This window comes from Heptranchias perlo, chromosome 13 (assembly GCF_035084215.1).
Source record: "Heptranchias perlo isolate sHepPer1 chromosome 13, sHepPer1.hap1, whole genome shotgun sequence".
Taxonomy (NCBI): Eukaryota; Metazoa; Chordata; class Chondrichthyes; order Hexanchiformes; family Hexanchidae; genus Heptranchias; species Heptranchias perlo.
In genome coordinates, this window is record NC_090337.1 from 56,171,294 (window position 1) to 56,191,564 (window position 20,271).

The 20,271-nt window shown below is 44.3% G+C and overlaps 1 protein-coding gene across 1 annotated transcript in view; it reads right to left on the bottom strand.

Annotated features, from left to right (window-relative positions):
- Positions 1-3,074: 3,074 nt before the first annotated feature.
- LOC137331145 (rho guanine nucleotide exchange factor 4-like) overlaps positions 3,075-20,271 on the bottom strand; it is a 45,644-nt gene continuing 28,447 nt past the window's right edge. The window contains exons 5-10 of the mRNA XM_067994750.1: positions 19,149-19,381; positions 17,330-17,459; positions 16,065-16,196; positions 14,337-14,583; positions 6,967-7,083; positions 3,075-3,142 (exon numbers count right to left, since the gene is read on the bottom strand). Of these exons, the coding sequence (XP_067850851.1) occupies positions 3,075-3,142; positions 6,967-7,083; positions 14,337-14,583; positions 16,065-16,196; positions 17,330-17,459; positions 19,149-19,381 (927 nt within the window). The remainder of the gene's footprint in view (positions 3,143-6,966; positions 7,084-14,336; positions 14,584-16,064; positions 16,197-17,329; positions 17,460-19,148; positions 19,382-20,271) is intronic.

Below are 20,271 nucleotides of genomic sequence, written 5' to 3' on the forward strand. Positions count from 1 at the left end.
ACGACTCTTCATCCACAGCCCTCTTGGGTAGAGAATTCCAAAGATTCACAACCTTCTGAGTGAAGAAATTCCTCCTCATCCTTATCCTGTGACTATGCCCTCTAGTTCTAGACAGGGAAAACAGCCTCTCAGCAACTCCCCTGTCAAGCCCTCTCAGAATCTTATATGTTTCAATGAGATCACCTCTCGTTCTTCTAAACTTCAGAGAGTATAGGCCCATTCTACTCAATCTCTCCTCTTAGGACAACCCTCTCATCCCAGGAATCAATCTAGTGAACCTACGTTGCACCGCCTCCAAGGCAAGTTTATCCTTCCTTAGATAAGGAGACCAAAACTGTACACAGTATTCCAGATGAGGTCTCACCAAAGCCCTTGTGCAATTGTAGTAAGACTTCCTTACTCTTGTACTCCAACCCCCTTGCAATAAAGGTGAACATGCCATTTGCCTTCCTAATTGCTTGCTGTACCTGCATGCTAACTTTTTGTGCTTCTTGTACAAGGACACCCAAATCTGTCTGAAGACCAACATTTAATGGTTTCTCACCATTTAAAAAATATTCTGTTTTTCTATTCTTCCTACCAAAGTGAATGACCTCACATTTCCCCACATTATACTCCATCTGCCACCTTCTTGCCCACTGACTTAATCCCTTTGCAGACTCTTTGTGTCCTCCTCAAAGCTTTCCTACCTCGCTTTGTGTTGTCAGCAAACTTGGGTACATTATACTCAGTCCCTTCATCTAAGTCATTAAGATTGTAAACTGAGAGAGAAAAAGAATGGAAAGCAAACAGGAAGAATGTTTAGAGAATGGTAATGCAGAGAATCAGTAACAGGAAGATACACATAAGGGTTGATTTTCACGACTGTGCACGGGCCCAAGCAAGAATCAGATGTGGTGGAAGTTGCACCAGCCTGATTGGGTGAGTTGCTGGCCTCGCAAGGGTTACTGGGGCAGTCTCATTTTAACAAAGGTTGTGAACTCCCGGCCCATCTTATGCCTGACACTGGTAGCTTGCTGGAGGGAGATGGGAAATCGTATGTTAACAATCCTTAAAGGGATGATAGGAATGAGTTGATGCCCATGCTAGCCTGGATGCAGGTGGAGCTAAAAAACGTAAGGACTTCTAACCTTGCCTGACATTGTCAGTGCCAACCTTGTGGCACGGGTTGGCTGCAGGTGTCCTTGCAATATGTGGCACAACTCTGTCACAGCCAACCTGCATAATCCGAGTCTACGCAGACCTTGGTCTAGTCCAGGTAAGTCCAACTTTACTTGTTTACAGGGATTGGAGGGTGACACAGGATGGATGCACTCCTTTGTTACAATCTCACCTGCCTGGCATCCTTCCGTCCTCCTCTTCTTCCTGCAGAAAACATGAATATGACAGATAGCCACAGGGAAACCCATTGTCACAATTTGTGGGATCTAATCAAAATGCATCAATGCTGGAACCTATGCCATTAAACCTTTTCAGCAGCTCGCTCGATCAGGAAAAAAAAATCACCCAAATCATACAGGAACACTTATAAAGCATCTTTTCAAACCTGGACTGTATCCTCATCCTCTACCCCTTCATCTCAAGGGTTATGACTCCTACATCTGCCTATCAGTCCTTTAGGACTGGCACAGCTTTAGAAGCTCACTTAATGGCATTACATATAGGGTGCCTTTTCAGGACGAGATTTCCAACATTTGAGTTGGTAGTTAGTGAAGTAAAGAGCAAACAACCAACCCCCCATTCATTACCCTCCCCCCAAAAAAATATCTGGCTAGAAGGTAGAACAGTAAAACATGTCAAAACAATCACTAACACCTCAGGAAGTTGTTTGGAGAAAATGTTCATTGGATCAGGATTGTGCTTGATTTTTTTCCTCTCTTTTGAAGTAAAATACCTGTCCATCAAAAAACAAGCAATGAGTAATTAATTATATTGCTCATTAAGGAAATTGTACAGAAGATTGTGGAGAAGCCAAACAAGTACTAATTCAATGTATGAATCATTTTGTTACAATTTACACAAGTCACACTACTACACTTAACAACTAAGCATGTCCACACCTTGCTTCCTATACCCTGATTTGAATTAGACCATATTTTTATATTGCAATATAGGCTCTGAAATTATTCAGGTTGCAATCCTGGTGGTAACCAGGATTGTGCCCATTGGTGCTCGCCAGCACAGACTCCATCGGTCACTGAGCATTTTCAAGGGGCATGTGGATGCAAGCACCACTTTGGGCACATCCCATGTCCATGGAACCTCAGCTGCTCGTCCGCCCAGGTGGGCATTGGCTTGATTGGTTCTCCGACCCCAGCACTGCTCCAATCAGCCCCAGAGGAAGGGGGCTGATCCAGGAATTTTTTTTAAAAATGGTGCTCGATTGGGGTTCCAAGCTGCTTTCCAGGCCCGGAACCCACTAGTGGGGCCCACATGTACCCTTGTGGAGGCCAGTACACCTCACCTCACTGGGCATATCAGCCAGTAGTACTACTGGTGGCGGAGCAGGAGCGGAAACTCCCTGTTTCTGGAGTCTCTGCCTCTGGCCCATCATTTGCCTTGTGAGGGATGGAAGTTCAGCTGTTACAAGTCAGTGTGGAATCACGCAGACACAGTGGAGACCTGATGTAACCAGGTCTCTGCCATTTCCATGGGGCCAGTCTCTGGCCAGAGCTGCGGCAGGAGAGGGGTGCAACCCCATTCCCTAGGAATTTCAAGGCTGTGTTATGTGTTAAATGTTTGTTGGGGTGATCATGCATTGTCCAAAACTCTGTTGCCCCTATCTTATTAACAATGAATTGAAGCTGTCGCAACAATGCTCGGCAGCACCGAGTAAACCAAATCAGATGTTGGGATATATTTAAATGAGCTGGAATAGTGAGGTAATCCTGCCACTTTATAAATCATTGGTGCGACTACACTTAGAATACTGCGTACAATTCTGGCCGCCACAATACAAAAAGGATATTGCAGCTATTGATAGGATCCAGAAGAGAGCAACCAGAAAGATTGAGGGGATGGAGGGATTGGATTATGAGGAGTGATTACATAAATTGGACATGTTCTCAATAAATTTAAAGATACAGGCGGAAATTGGCCCGTACACCAAAAACAAACATCAGGTTATGTGTATTATTCAATACTGCAAAGAAAGCAGAAAAAACAATTAGCACAGTTACAGAAATCATATCATTGGTTTATAAATCTATTAGCATACAATTTTGTGTGTCAATCTCTTGCTTTCTGTACAGAAGAGAGCAACCAGAATGATTGAGGGGAATGGAGGGACTGGAGTATGAGAAGCCATTATGTTAATTGGACATGTTTTCACTGGAAAAGAGGTTGAGAGAAGATATGATTGCTGCTTTTAGGATTCTAAAGGGACTTGATAATGTAAACCATGACAAGCTATTTCACCTTGTCCAGAACAGTAGAAGTAGAGGACACGGCCTGTGCTTGAAGGGGGGTAAATTCAAAACTAATCTGCGGAATCAGTATTTCAGTGAGCGAGTGACCAATCTATGGAACAGGCTCCCCAATGTAACACTGTGGTAAGTGTAACAGGCTTGGGACGAAAAAGGTGACTTTGGATCTATGGTTCCCAAAGCTCTCCACCACTGGGGTTTTCCTTGTGACCACATAAAGCACTATTAGGTCCTGCTCTCCTCTGCCAAAACTGCTCACTATTCCAGGATCATCCTGGAATGCAAAGATAACTCCTGGCTTCTCTTCTCTACTACAAACCATCTTAAACCCCTCTCCCCATGCCTCCTCCACCCTCACCTCCAATAAGTGCGAGAAGCTCATGGACTACTTTATCATTAAGATTGAGATCATCCATCCAGCTGCCTCTGCTGCTTCCCTCCTTTCCCCTAGCCCACCAAGCCAAACTTCCCCGATGGTTCCCCCCTGCCCTAGCCCTGAACTCGCATCTTTCTCCAATTTCTCTCCTATCTCCGTCTCCTCATGCCCTTTCTGAGCTCATCTTGACCATGAGTTCCACCTCCTGCTCCCTCGACCCTATTCCCACCAAACTGCTGACCACCCAATTTGCCTTCCTGGCCCACATGTTAGCTGATATTGTTAATGGTTCCCTCTCCTCAGGTACTGTCCCCCTCCCCTTCAAATCTGCTGTCATCACCCCCCTCTTCAGAGAACCCACCCTTGCCCTCTCTGTTTTTGAAACTACCACCCAATCTCCAACCTCCCTTTTCTCTCCAAAGTCCTTGAACGTGTTGTCGCCTCCCAAATCTGTGCCCACAGTACTGAAACGGCCCTTATCAAAGTCACAAATGACATCCTATGTGACTGTGACTGTGGTAAACTATCCCTCCTCATCCTTCTCGACTTGTCTGTAGCCTTTGACACGATTGACCACACCATACTCCTCCAACGCCTCCCCTCCGTCGACCAGCTGGGTGGGGCTGCACTCACTTGCTTCCATTCTTATCTATCCAGTTGTAGCTAGAGAATCACCTGCAATGGCTTCTCTTCCCACTACCTCTGGAGTCCCCCAAGGATCTATCCTTGGCCCCCTCCTATTTCTCATTTACATGCTGCCCCTCGACGGCATTATGCGAAAACACATCAGGTTCCACGAGTATGCTGACGACACCCAGCTCTACCTCCCCACCACCTCCCTCGATGCCTCCACTATCTCTGATTTGTCACTCTGTTTGTCTGACATCCAGTACTGGATGAGCAAAAATTTCTTCCAACTAAATATTGGGACATTTTCTTCGGTCCCCGCCACAAACTCTGTTCCCTAGCCACTTACACCATCGCTCTCCCTGGCCACTGTATGAGGCTGAATCAGACCCTTTGCAACCTTGGCATCCTTTTGACCCTGAGTGAGCTTCCGTCCCAACATCCTCTCCATCGCCTACTTCCACCTCCGTAACATCACCCGTCTCTGCCCCTGCCTCAGCTCATCTGTTGCTGAAACCCTCATCCATGCCTTTGTTACCTCTAGACTTGACTATTCCAATGCTCTCCTGGCTGGCCTCCTATCTTCCACCCTCCATAAGCGTAAGCTCATCCAAAACTCTGCTGCCCGTTTCCTAACTCATACTAAGTCCCATTCACCCATTACCCGTGTGTTCACTGATCTATATTGGCTCCTGGTCCAGGAATACCTTGATTTTAAAATTCTCATCCTTGTTTTCAAATCCCTCCATGGCCTCGCCCCTCCCTATCTCTGTAACCTCATCCAGCTCTACAATCCTCCGAGATCTCCACGTTCCCCAATTCTTGCCTCTTCCATATCCCCGATTTTCATTGCTCTACCATTGGCGGCCGTGCCTTCAGCTGCCTAGGCTCTAAGCTCTGGAATTCCCTCCCTAAACCTCTCCGCCTCTCTACCTCTCCCTCCTCCTTTAAGTCGCTTCTTAAAACCTACTTCTCTGACCAAGCTTTTGGTCACCTGGCCTAATATCTCCTTATGTGGCTCAATGTCAAATTTTGTTTGATAATCGCTCCTGTGAAGCGCCTTGGGATATTTTACTATGTTAAAGGCCAGGTATAAATGCAAGTTGTTGTTGTGTCATTTATGGTTCTGTTATATTCTACTTGATAGAGATTGATTGCTATGATTAGTCAACATCACCATTATCATTGAATCATGTGACTACCAGGACGGTAGAAGGCGGCTCGATGGACCTTGTCTTTTGATAGACTTTTCTCGTCTAGCAATTCCTCTGTTCCTATCCCACACTGTTGTGCACGCCTCTTACCCCTGTCCTCTCTGACCTACATTGGCATCCAGTCTCCCAACGCCTCAAATTTTAAATTCTCATCCTTGTGTTTAAACCCCTTCATGGCCTCACCTCTCCCTGTCTCTGTAATCTTCTCCAGCTCTATAAACCCCTAGACTCTCCATTCCTCTGACTCTGGCCATTTGTACATCCCCTTCTTTCCTTTGCCCATCTTTGGCAGTTGTACCTTGGACCACCTACACCCCAAGCTCGAGAATCCCCTCCTAATCTATTCTGTGGCTTGGATTTGTTTTTCCTTCTGCCTCTGTGAAGTGCTTTGGGACATTTTTTCATGTTAAAGGCACTATATGAATATAAATTGTTGTACTATCATTATTCCTTATTCAGCATCATTTGTGAGTGTAGCATTGTACCGTGTGAACATGTTTTTGCTTAGAAACCCTGGTTATGAGAGAAGAGAGATCTTTATCCTATATGTTTCCACTGGATTGAAGCCTGAGTGCCAGAGACAAAAGAAACACTAGTTGCAGGTGAAACTCAAAATGGGCGGTAGCGGATCAGACATCCATTATACACCCCGCCGGATTTACCTATCCACTAAAGTCAATGGGAAGGAAAATCAGTCGGGGTGTATAACGGGCATCCCATCTGCTGCCACCCGTTTTGAGACCTCTTGGAAGCTGAATTTCACTCCCATGGCCTTTTAATAACCCATAATTAAATAAGTTGCATCTTCTTTATATCGTAACCTCCCATTGTATGACAACCAAATGTTCTATTTGCAACTTAGGAATCCGAGATGAGTTAATCCTGTGCAATTAATTTGGCCTTTTCTTACTGAAGAATTGGCAAAATGACTGAAATTACAATTCAAATTCACTGCCTGGTTAAATAAAATGTAGGCACAAAAGATATTAATGCAGTAGAGTACTTGATTCCAATGAAAGCATGCTAAAGGAACGCTAAACTGCAACAAGTGAAAGTCTTGGAATGACCGTGTTTATAGTAGTTTTGCTGTTTCCTGATGTTGGCACTCTACAAATACAAACAGTGGAGCGTCCAATAAAAATCTATATTCTCTAAAGATACAGGCAGAAATTTCCTCTGAACAGATGAGTCTCCCACATACTGTCGTGCACTGGTATAGACATAGAGCAAATGTTCATGGCGAATGCAACTAGTCGACAAATTGCTCCTTGGAACAGCCTTAGGCGTGCTCACAAAATTGTCCATTCATATCATGTCATTTTACTCTTGAATTTGCGCCAGAAGCTTGATCTCCTGCGCTTGGGCTGAGCCAGAAAGGACAACTGTTCCTGTGTGACGGTCGAAACGTTCAGTGCCGGAAAGTCGTAGTAGTGGGTGTCATCTGAGACAGGAAAGAAAGACAGCTATTAGGAATTTCACTGCAAACGGGATACCTACATCACTGCCTCAGTTCAAGTGTGGAATGTTACTTGGCTACATTTTTGATTTTCTTGCTTGTGAATATCTCTGTCTGACTGTGGTGTATTATTGTGTCTAACTGCGGATGGCTAGTCATTACTCCCCTTGAAGCTGACATAAGTAAAATTTCTCCTATACTGGGAAGTAATTGGCTGTTGTCTTGATGACAATAGTATTGCAGGATATTTGACAAAATTTGCCTACGCGAGTGGAGGGTTCAATGATATGATTCTCAGCTCTTCTATAATTAAGACTGCACAAAGACTACTTCAACCTTCCTTTCCCCCTTATATTGACAATACGCCATCACAAAAATTTTGCAAGTGTTATTACTTCTACCTGGAAGCAGCAGGGTGATTCTTACAATAATTTATTTTCTAATTATGAAATTTCAGCTTGTTAATTGTTTAAAAATATTGGCCATCTGTAATTTAACTATAGTACAGATGCACAATCACACTTGTGTCCCATAAGATTTGCAGCACAAAATCAAGCCTAAAGTAGATTTAATGCCCCAAAATGCAGTCACATGTGGTATGATTCCACCCAAATCACTGGTTTTTTTTTTGCTGGAGTTGTTCCATATATGGGAACGTTACTATATATGGTGGTACGTCAGTACGAGTGATCATAAAGCTCAAGGCCATTGTTGCTGCAAGCCTTCATTCTTCACATGCAGCTAAAATTGGCTTTTGATGGGATACTGCATAGTGGCAAAAACACTAATTCAGCCAATTGTCAGGGGGTCAGATGTGACTCATATAAGTCAAACAAGCATTGTGCACACTTAAAGACCCTGATTCAAAATCCTGTACTTACTCTACAGATCTATGTAAATAATTAGTCCAATAATATGTAAGGGGGGGTGACAACTGGCAGTTTGAGGAGGTAGCTAGCCAATGGCCAGGGAATTATGTGGAACCATAATCTTGGGCCTTTTTTAAGTAAAATACAAAAAGAAGAAATCCACCTCTGAAATTGTTAAAAACCTAAAAACTGACTACAAACCAAACATGGCCAGTTGTTATCCTCAGTGGAAATTGTAAATTCCAACTATGCCTTTTTAATTTATTCAACCAAAGCAGTACAGAAAGGAGACCTGTAAAGTGTTGTGAAGTGCAGTAGGGGTATGATCAACTCTTAAACCAAGAGTAGAGCTGCCTTGAAGTTCCTATGGACTCAACCTTCAAATTCTAAAAGAGCTACCTCCTCTAGCACTGCAACATTGGCCCTGGTAAGTGATCAAGCTGAGGCGTGGTTGGAGTTGGCATGGACTGTGCTTGTGATGGGGCTTTTTCTTTGTGCCAGTAGTTTTGTGGTGGGCGAGGCGTTGCCCGTCTTTCAGCTACAGCTGCAAGTGGTTGATCTCCGAATCACTCGTAGTCAGCTTTGATGTGCAGAGAGAGGAATGCAGGGGTCTGTGAATGGTTTTAATGATTAGACCACTTTTGAGGAGTTGTACAATCTTTTAAGATGCATTAAACTAGAGTTTGGTGGGAGAGGGGTAATTGCTGTGACATCTGTCACGATGTAGTGTGGCCAGTGATACCCTGGGACTGCAGCAAGAACGTGTGTGCCTTGCCTAGTGCAATCGATATTTACTCTGAGCCGGGACGAGGGCGGGGTGGGGGGGAGTTTTTTTGGACACGAAACCCAGAAGTGAAGTTAGCGGGTGGGATTCTGCAATCACAACTTAATTAAAGGATTAATTATTTTTCTTCTGGTTTCGTGTCTCCATGGTGCACAGTGGGCGTACTGCACACCCACATGACATGATCTGAACTCCACTATTTAAAGGGCCATTACAAAAATGGAATTTGGAGGAGACAGGAGGAATTTAAGCATGGATTCACAAAGACTAAGGCCAGCACCCAGATTCACCAATGCTTCCCTTGAAGTACTGCTGGGTGCAATGAGGAGCAGGAGGGACATAACTTATCCCAGCAATGGGAAGAAGAAACCTGCTTCTCTTACCAAGCAGGCATGGCTGGGGAGGTGAGCAGCAGGAGCATTCTTGAGTGCAATGCAGGAAGAGCTTTAATCACCTAACCAGGTCAGGAAAAGTGAGTACAGTTGCTGATTCTCCAACATCAGTGTGATGTACAACTGCCCCCGTCTTGCCAAGCTTACTCCATCACATCACTCCTCACTCCCACTTAAGTTTCAACCGCACCCATCCTTCACTTTCTATGCACTTCCTCACCACCTCATGCATCCATCCACCGCTGCCACTCACCCCAATCTTTATGCAATGCGATGCATCTCTCTGATAGTCACCCTCATCCAATGCACTGCATCCATCAGGTCAATTTGTGACCCTCAGTCACTCACAGGTCTGTTCTTTTCACCCCTTGTAGGAGAAGAGAACGCAAAACGCAAGGACTAGAGGCGGCCCACCGCAAATAGTGCAGCTCACTGATGCAGAGGAGGAGGCGATGGAGATAAGTGGCACATCTGCACCCCTCTCAATAGGAGATGGAGAGACTGGTAACCCGCAGGTGCCTGGTGACACAATTTAAACATCTTTCATGAGTCCAAAAGCACTTTGATCAGTCAATCTTTGAACTTTGAACTTTAACAGAAAATTGCCTGAAGGCACTGAAGACAACTTCCTTTACTGCATTTCTACTAGTGTACATCTGGGCACATGCTGATAGCTGGTTAAGTCCCTACAACTGACCCTATTTGGTTTATTAGACAGTATTAATGCAGCATTTAGGAAGAAATATTGTAGTTTCAACAATAAACCATCTATTTAGTTTACAGTGAGGCTATACCTTGTGAGAAGGTTTGAAGCCCTCCTGTGTTGTGCAATAAATAGTTATTGATGCAAGCTTGGAGATTTAAAACAAAAGGAAATCTATGTGCAATAAAAGCAAAGGATCCATTTTTAATTGACACTTGCAATTTTATTATTTGACTTTACTTCATCAATGACTGAACTATGAGAAGCCTGAGTGTGGTGATTGTCATGATTGTAACTTTGCCAGAATGAGGAAAGACCTCATTCCTTCTGAGGGTGCACCATCACAGGACATACAGCCATGCACCAGCGCTGATACTCAGACTTCGGTGGGTCCTCTTAGACAGATAGTTGGGTTTTCACCTGGTGATTCACAATTCGCAAGTGAGCACATGCAGACACTGGTGGCAGGGGCAGCTGTGGAGTGTCTGCATCGGAGGGCGCACGCCTCTCCAAGCTCTGCTCAGCCGGACACAGATGCTGAACCCCGGGGGCTCTCATTAAGAATGATTGAGGTACAGCTGCAACTTTGTGAGGTACTGGCAAACGTGCCAAGCACACACTCCACAGTAGCAGAGAGAATGGTGGAGTCCAACAGTATTGGATTGATATCGCAGGTAATTGCGAGACTGTCTGCCATGGAGAGAGTGGTCACCTCTATGGAGCTTCAAGCATGACCCTCAAATGAGTCCATGTGGGCCATGACCACGGCCGTGCAGGAGATGTCTGCCGCCTTAAACAGAATGACAGATGCCTTGTCCTTAGCCTTACAACACATCACTGATCTGTACCAAGCTACTCTCCAGGAGAGTGGTAGGAATGATGGTGGCATTGTAAGCAGTGTAGATGAAAACATAAAATTGCAAAGCGATATTAATAGATTAGGTGAATGGGCAAAACTGTGGCAAATGGAATTCAGTGTAGACAAATGTGTGGTCATCCACTTTGGATCAAAAAAGGATAGAACAGGGTACTTTCTAGAAAGTAAAAAGTTAAAAACAGTGGATGTCCAAAGGGACCTAGGGGTTCAGGTACATAGATCATTGAAGTGTCATGAACAGGTGCAGAAAATAATCAAGAAGGAAAATGGAATGCTGGCCTTTATATCTAGAGGACCAGAGTACAAGGGGCAGATGATATGTTGCAGAGATACAACCCTGGTTAGACCACACCTGGAGTACTGTGAGCAGTTCTGGGCACCGCACCTTCGGAAGGACATTTTGGCCTTGGAGGGAGTGCAGCATAGGTTTACTAGAATGATACCCGGACTTCAAGGGTTAAGTTACGAGGAGAGATTACACAAATTGGGGTTGTATTCTCTAGAGTTTGGAAGGTTAAGGGGTGATCTGATCGAAGTTTATAAGATATTAAGGGGAACAGATAGGGTGGATAGAGAGAAACTATTTCTGCTGGTTGGGGATTCTAGGGGTAGGGGGCACAGTCTAAAAATTAGAGCCAGTCCTTTCAGGAGTGAGATTAGAAAACATTTCTACACACAAAGGGTGGTAGAAGTTTGGAACTCTCTTCCGCAAACGGCAATTGATACTAGCTCAATTGCTAATTTTAAATCTGAGATAGATAGCTTTTTGGCAACCAAAGGTATTAAGGGATATGGGCCAAAGGCAGGTATATGGAGTTAGATCACAGATCAGCCATGATCTTATCAAATGGTGGAGCAGGCACGAGGGGCTGAATGGCCTACTCCTGTTCCTATATTCCTATAATGCAGCACTGGCCCAGGAGAGGGATGATAGCGAAAGGGACATGGAAGTTGGAACTCCACTCAAAGCACTCCCACGTCTCACCCGTAATCCCCAACCCCCCCCCACCCACCCCTCTCAGCCAGTACCCGACATTCTGCCTCCTCTCCCAATGGCCAAATCTGCCCCTGCACAGGTGCAGGTGGAGCAGTCTTTGGTGAGGCTCTCACGGGCTCCAAACCCCAAAGGTCTTAGGCCGAAAGCATCTCAGCAGTCAGGGCAGAGATCTGAGCAGCCTGCCTCTAACTCTGCTGAAACCACAGAGGACGCACCATGTAGAAGAGGGAGGAAGTGTAAGAGAAAGCAACTGTAATCCACTGAAGGTATGCACATGGATGTTAGAAGAAATGTTATGTTGTAAAGTTTCTTTTCTTTGTGTTGTCACATAAAATTTATTGATTAGCGCCATTTCCACGAGTTGCCCATTATTGCGTCCCGAGTACCAACTCGCTTTTCATTTGCTTCATGATGAATGTTAATACATGACGGGGCCCACTGGGCACATGTGCAACATGTGCATATGTGGTTGAAGGATTGTTTTGTGCAAAGCGGGGCGGGGTTGGGTGGGGATTTGTGGTGGGAGTGGGCCGGAGTATTTCAAAATTTCTTTTTCCCACTCTGACTAAGTGAACCTTTGCGATATGAGGGCATCCCAGGCAGCAATGTACGCGGCTGCTCTGGCGATGGGTGCCCCATCTTCGTTTGGCTAATCATCCTCTTCTTCCTCCTCCTCTTCAATGCTATCATCATCAGAATTTAATTGATAAGCACCTTCGTCATCCTCCACCTCTAATCCTCACTGCTGCGCTATGTTGTGCAGGATGCAGCACACCACGATGATTCTGGAGACCCTCGCTGGCGAGTACTGAAGGGCGACTCCACATCTACCCAGGCACCTGAAGCGCATCTTCAACATGCCGATGGCTTGCTCGATGATACACCTGGTGGTCACGTGGCTCTCGTTATAGTGCTCTTGCACCTCATTAGTGGGGTCCCTCACAGATGTCATGAGCCAAGTTTGAAGGGGGTATCCCTTGTCTCCAGTGAGCCAGCCCTTAAGTCTGTCTCCTAGTTGGAAGAGGTCTGGAATGTTGGACTGCCGCAACATAAAGCCATTGTATCAGCTGCCAGGGAATCTGGTGCACACCTGCATGAACCTCTTGTGGTTGTACACCAGCTGTGCGTTGATGGAGTGAAATCTCTTGCCATTGATGAAAACTCCTGGCTCATGGGTGGTCCGCAGATTGCCACGTGTGTGCAATCGATTGCACCCTGCACCTGTGGGAAGCCAGCCAGAGGCGTGAAACTCACTAACCACTCATTCTGGCTATTGTCATCGTGGGGGAAGGTCACGTAAGTGGACACTCTGGCAAACAATCCATCCATCACCTGCCTTATATACTTATGTGCTGCTGACTGAGAGGCCTTGGAGAGGTCTCCAGCGATGCACTGGAAAGAGCCAGAGGCAAAGAAATTGAGGGCAGTGGTGACTTTTATAGCGAGGGGGAATGCGTGGACACCAGGTCCATCAGGGAGCGGCTCTTTTTGAAGGAGGCTGCAGATGTCTGCAACCACCTGCCAACTCAATCTGAGCCTGCGTAGGCACTGCTCTTCAGATAGGTCCAGGAAGCTCGGCCTCTTCTGTGGACCCACTCTAGTGGGTAGAGCCTCTTTCGACCTCAGCCCCTCTGTTGCTCCCATCTCTGCTGTTCTCCAGATCTGTGTTGTTCACCTCTCTCTTGTGCACCTGCAGATCCTAACACAGCACGACGTTGTTGCCGTGGATGGTCATTGTCTCCCGCCTCCGATGTCTTACCGAATACATCCATTGCACAACCCCCCCCGCCCAATTCCAATCTTGTCAGTTTGAAAGCCTCCGAAGTTCTGAAAAAGCTATATGAACACAAGAACTCTCTCTGCCAAACATTGGCCAGAGGGAACTGAGACACCAGCTGTAATCACTGAGCTTTTATTCACAACGGGCCATCACAACTTTAAATACCCCCATGAACTGCGGCTCAATCTCTCTTCCGTTTCACTGGCAAGATTCACGAGCCCCAAGAAACCTCTGCTGGAGGTGTTAAATTCAAAGGTCTTTTAAATTCAATTTTAAAAACACCTACTTACTGTCTGATAATGACACAATTATTATCAATTGGAGCCACCTCCAGCGAGTAGGTTACTCGCACGCATCCAAATGCACCTCAAATAAACCTGGATGTGGGCGTGTTGGAGCCGGGTTGCAGTCGTGCTGGAAAATCAATTATTTTAACTTCCCATCCACCCCCAACCCACCCGATCTGGGGGTTAAAATTCCCCCCATTGTTTCCCATCAAGGCAGCCCTTTAACTTTTAAAGCCTCATCCCCTGCCCCGCCTTAACACCACTAGATGACAGGAACGCAGTGGTGTTCCTGATGCTCAACTGATGGCTGGAAATATATCATATGAGTGGGGAAACTCAATGCCCGCTGTTACTTCCGGTAAATTATTTCTGTTGTACTGGCTATCAGAAAGCTTTAATATGGGCACATTGGTCAATTTTTCCCCTTGGTGTTTTGAATTATGGCGTATGAGTTCCTTTTTAATATTAAGAGGGGGAAAAATTCAAATGAGAAGCACTGATTTGCCCACACCCCCGATTACAAGATTACAAATACACTTTTTTTTTTACCTGCGTCTCTCTCGCCTTCAGCAACTATTCTCTCCTCCTCAAAGGCATGAAGCCATAATTGCCTGTCTGGGAGACTCTTTGTAAATAAAAGTATGGGCTGCACATCGGGAAACTTGCTTTTAAGTTTGATAGCATGCTTGACCTTGCAGTCGAATTCCAAGTCTCTTCCATCTTCCACATCCACCACTATCTTGCTGTCTATGTCAATGCATGCTTTGTAGTACAATGTGTTACGACGTAACAGGTCCTGTGAAATGTGCCACAACACACCTGATTAAGCACGTTGTCAGTTTTAATCCATTAAGCTACCATGTTGTCCAACTTTAATTACTGCATTACTATTGGATAGTAAAACCTGTGTTTAAAAACCATAAGTTTAATTTTCCTCAGCCATAACACATGCAATAAACCTATCTTTCTTCTGCACATTTTGCACTACTAATGAAGACAGTTAAGATGTATTCATTACTGTTTCACATTTACATTTCATCCCTCTTGTTCCCACATTACAACAGTGCCTGCACTTCAAAGAAAAGTACTTCATTGGCTGTCCTGAGGTTCTGAAAGGCGCTATATAAATGCAAGTTCTTTCCTTCTCTCAAAGGTGGGGTTGACTTCCTGTTCACTACCTATCTACTTGTGAATTTTTACACTTTCATTAGCTGGGCAAGATGAGCTGAATAAATATGTGTCACTCTGGGATCCATATGGTATTCTATTTTTGCAATTGCTAATTGGTGTAAATTCAGATTTAAGATTAAACTGGGAGTGAACAGTGAAGAAACTTAAATTAAGGGCCTATGTTACATTAACCATTGAGTCATGGATGAATATCACAGCTGTGTGAATGATTCAGTTCACTTCAACAGCACCTCCCTCCCCTGCGACATCTACCATTAAGAGCAGCAATGATGTGGGACTATCAATCATCTCCCAAGTTTCCTTCCAAGTCATAGACCATTTTTGACTTGGACATATACAGTCATTCCTTCAACATCATTGGGTCAATATCCTGTTGATGGTATACAACTGGAAGCTAAATCGATGGGTACTATATAAATGATGAAGAGAACAGGGCCAAAGATGGAGCCCTGGGATATACCTCTGCAGGCTCAGAAGGGAAAGATGTTGAAGGAAATTTTCCTCTTGTACGCAGGGAGCACATATCACAACTTTGTCCACAACTTTGCACCCGTTGAATTAGTGGGTAGAAAATCGCAGACTAAGGATGTGCATTTTCCCAATATGCATTGCTGGAATGTGCCAGGAACAATGAAGTGGAAAATCGTGACTACAATGTTTTTGTTGTGTAAAGGATGTGTGGAGTAATGCAATAGCAGTCAACACCACAGAAAAGGACTGCAGAGGAGAAACATTAGAGGAGGACTAAGACAGATAACAAGCCATAGTCTCAGTTGTGCAGAATGTTGTTCGTGACTGTGGCCAGAGCAGTCAAATGCAGTGAATGGGGTAGAAACTAGATTAGAAGGTCCCAAACCTGGAGCGATGGGATTCAACACGGTAGTGTTGAATTTTGGAAAAATTGGAAGGTTGGCATTGGAGCAGTTGTTGAAGAGAATGGAAAGGCATCATTAATAACCAGTTCTTTCAAACGAAAGTAAAAAAGCAAAAGCAAATCAATGTTATAATAGTAGCACTGATGACTGGACTCTATCATATCAATTATTTAAAATGTTAAATCCCTAATGTCTTTAGCTGTGATTTTACCTTCTTGCATAAAATCATCTGGTGGTCAAAGAGGAAAGCCACAAAATTCTTCGCCCTCATACCTGGCTGTTGAACCACAATTAGATCGCCACGATTGATCAGTTCTGTGCTGCGGATTGAAAGATCTTCACCCTAAGATTAGACAGGTTTCATAAGGAGCAGCCCCACGATAATTATTTTCACACGCAGTGCACATTAATTTTGCCTTGGTTGGTGGGACGAAAGCTGGGTGCAGATTGTCACCAACTGCACGTATTATAGGAGTGTAAATTCCTGCAGGAGGTGCTAGGGGACTAATGTTTAATACAGTCACACATAATTTCCCTGCTGTCTTAATGGAGACAACCGATTTATTTGAGATGGGTTAGCTCCTCGATTGGATAACTGGATGTCAGATCGGCTTTCTCCTACTCCACCACCGTAACTTTGGCGGATGTTCAGCCGAAGCCCCGTTTAAACATATAAACGGGGTTTCCACCAACGTCAACAGTGGCGGAGCCGCAGAAGTCCTGAGGGAATTCGCCCCCTTCGTGTAGATCCGCTATTAGCACCAACAGTAATTTCTATCCCTATAGGTGAGAAATTTTAGAAAAGTGGACCTTTTTAAAGTTTTCTTTGTGTTTAAGGCACACCAGTTTGCTACAGAAATTCTGGTGTGTCATTTGTAATTTTTTTAATACACATTTGTGTTTTCTAGCAGGAAAATTGGCGAGGATTGTTCAGCTGAATGTGTGAGGAGATGAGAGTGAATGTGCTGTGCTGAATGTGTCAGCAGGTGGCAGATAATTGCAACGATGCAGCAACAGGCTAAATAAGATGCCAGAAAATGTTCCACTGGTCAGAGACCCGCAAGTACAGTGGTAAAAACCACGCGAGGACGAGATCTGACTTTATCGGATAGGATTTGTTATCAATTGCGGAATTGGGAAATATTTGGGCAGAAATCGGCTCGCAATAGACGTGTATCCAGGCCATTCTGACCGTCTTTCAGGATCAGTGTCATGTATGGGACATAACAGAGGGGAAAACAACAAGAGGAAATAACGCATTTGCTGTTTACTGAAAATAATCATTCCAAATTGTATTGTTTAACATATACAGAACTGTATTGATTTATGTCCATTTTACATAAGTTATGTATTGAAGTCGCCATAAAAAGACAGTGCTTTAAAAAAATCTAGATTTTATGTCAATGTGTTGAGGGACTGAGAAGAAGGATAGAGAGAGGAAGCAAACAAAGTTCTTGAGTTGTCACCAGATTATACCTGCCAATTTGAAATTGTGTTCTGCCATTGTAACATTTTATCTTCGGTCTCCTGGTCTCCTGTCCGAGCATTAATCACATTGAGAACATTCTTCATGGCAATCACAGCAGCTTCCAGATTCTTGTAATCCCTCGGTGAATGAAGAAGGAGACCATTAGTCACACTGTATATTACAGCACCAATACATCAGGAGGGAAGTATGCCGTTACATTACAACTGGATGTCGATGCCTCAAGTTGACCTGTTGTTAGTTAGTGCCACTTTCTCCTTAACCCAAAACAGCAAATAAAATAGCAGATCCGCCTTTACTTTTAGTGAACGTTATGGGGTAAATTTTCGGCTTCACCTCTTGGACGCTTGCCCGTTGTAGAACCGGCCTGATTTACCTTCCATCGATGTTTTGCACCACTGAAATCAATGGAAGGATAACCACCCAGAAGATGAACATTTACCCTGACTTTCTTCCACCATCTTTTTAAAAGATATTTTTCCTTTTCTCTGCACACCTTTCCCCAGTTGACGCAATTAGCAGCGGGAAAGAGCCGGGTTTTTTGGAGTAATTTTAAACAAAATTAATTTCAGCATAATAATGTGCTTTTCCTGGTATTTAAGGTTGCTACATAAATTCTTCATATGCAAGTTTTTTTTAAATAAATAGTCTGTGGGATAATGGATAATGCTTTCCCTTCTCCGTTAGTTGGAGGAGGAGGTTAACCCATTTATTTTAAAAGGGGTAATGGTTCTGCTGGAGTTCTCATACCTATTGATCCCACGGCACAAGTACTGGGTCCCAACCTCATGTGGGGAGTTCCAGGATGGCCTGTCAGAGTGCACAGGACAGCCATGATGGTGTTTCCCCCCTTCCCTTTCTCTGTTGTCGGCATTGACTCTTTGCTGAAATACAGATCTGCAAGTGCCAGTCGCCTATCGGTGCTTTGCCCCTGTTACCAGTATTCATTCATGAGCTTTAACTCAGAAATAGTGAGAGAGTGAGAGTCAGCAGGCTACTGAACCGTGGGGACACAACAACTGAGCTCAGCCTTGCCCTCGCCCGATATCTATGCATATGTGTCTCCTACAGGAGTCACTGGATAATAATCAGGAGTGGGAATCCCGCAGGGGATTTTCCTCTCCCTAAATGACAGCATTGAGGTCAATTGAAGAGTTCTTGCTACTGGTCCAGCTGAGCTCAGTTAACTCAGTGGGTCTCAAACCTACAACTTTCCTGGTCTGTATGGCTCAGCTCAGTACTGGGTAAACCTCCATAAACAGCTGGAAATCGGTGTGTTTTTGCTTCCTACTAAACCCTGTGGATTACGATTAAAATCAGTGATGAGATGAATCTTTATTAATTGTCTAATCTTTAGGTTTCCTCTCTCTACCAATTCCCCAGTCAAGAGGTACCTAGCCTTTTTTCAAGGCAGTGCCAATGACATTCATGATCTTGGTGTCTCTAGGTTTTCAAGACTGGCCTGAGGTGACTCACCTTCCCATTTTCCTTCTCTCCCTCCAGGGAAGCACCTGGTCTTTTGCTCCATTTCCTTGAAGCAAAGCTGAGATTGGGAACTTGCTGTATGGGAAAACATTCTACTATTGTTTTGTAACTTTAGGGAATGTTGCAACGACGAACAAAGTAACCGGGGAAACTATATATGATAACAGATGAAGCTCACAGTTGGGAAATAAATATTAATTATTATTCACATTTCACATAATTAATCTGCTGTACTCCAATTCTGTTCACACAATGACTGTTGCATGGTATTGTCCCTTTTTTATATGTTTACCATCTGAATTCGACAACAGATTTAATACTTACTTGTGCTGAGGAGGGGTGGCTCTGAGCAACTCCTTCAGCAGTAATGGATATTTACAGATCTTCTGCACTGGAATTATCAGAAACCCATCGAGCGGGAGGCTTATCATTTGCTGATGCAATCGACAGAGCTCAAAAAAGTAAGCATATTTTTCTACCTTTATGAGTTTAGCCCATTCATTAAGAGCATTGGAATGGTTGTTGCAGTATTCGGCATACAGCAGGAAACCTTTCTGCTGTAAAGAGAAAGAGAGAGAAATGTCAACAGGTATTGAATAGAAGAAATGGAGATCAGTAGAGCTGCTCAGACGCTATCAGCCACAGGCTTATTAGCATGTGGCTCACAGGAAACTACAACAACAACAACTTGTACTTATATAGTTCCTTTAACGTAGAAAAATGTCCCAAGGTGCTTCGGAGGCACAATAAAAAAAAATGGACTCTGATCCAAAGGAGGAAATATTAGGAAGGGTGACCAGAAGCTTGGTCAAAGAGTTGGGTTTTAAGGAGTGTCTTAAACGAGGAGAGGGAAGTGGAGAGTGGAGGGAATTTCAAAGCTTGGGGTCTCGGTGATTGGAGGCACAGAAGCCAATGGTGGGGGTGAAGGAGGGGTGGGATGCACAAGAGCCTGAAGTCAGAGGAAAAAAGTTCAGATGGGGTTGGAGGAGGTTAGAGTTGGGAAGGAGCCAGACCATGGAGGGATTTAAACACGAGGCTGAGAATTTAATTTTTAAAAAATGAATTCTCAGGATGTGGGCGTCACTGGCAAGACCAGCATTTATTGCCCATCCCTAGCTGCCCTGGTTTAATAGGCCAATTCAGAATCAACTACATTGGTGTGGGACTGGAGTTACATATAGGCCATACCAGGTAAGGATGGTAGGTTTCCTTCTTTAAAGGACATTAGTGAACCAGTTTGGTTTTTACAACAATTCGATAGCTTCATAGTCACTTTCTTTCACTGATACCAGCTTTTTATTTCCATTTTTTAAAAACTGATTTCAAATTCTTAAACTGCTATGGTAGGATTTGAACTCACATTCTCTATATTACTAGTCCAGTAATATAACCACTACACTACTCCAGTGTTCTGTAGTATTGGAGGACCAGGAGCCAATGTAGGTCA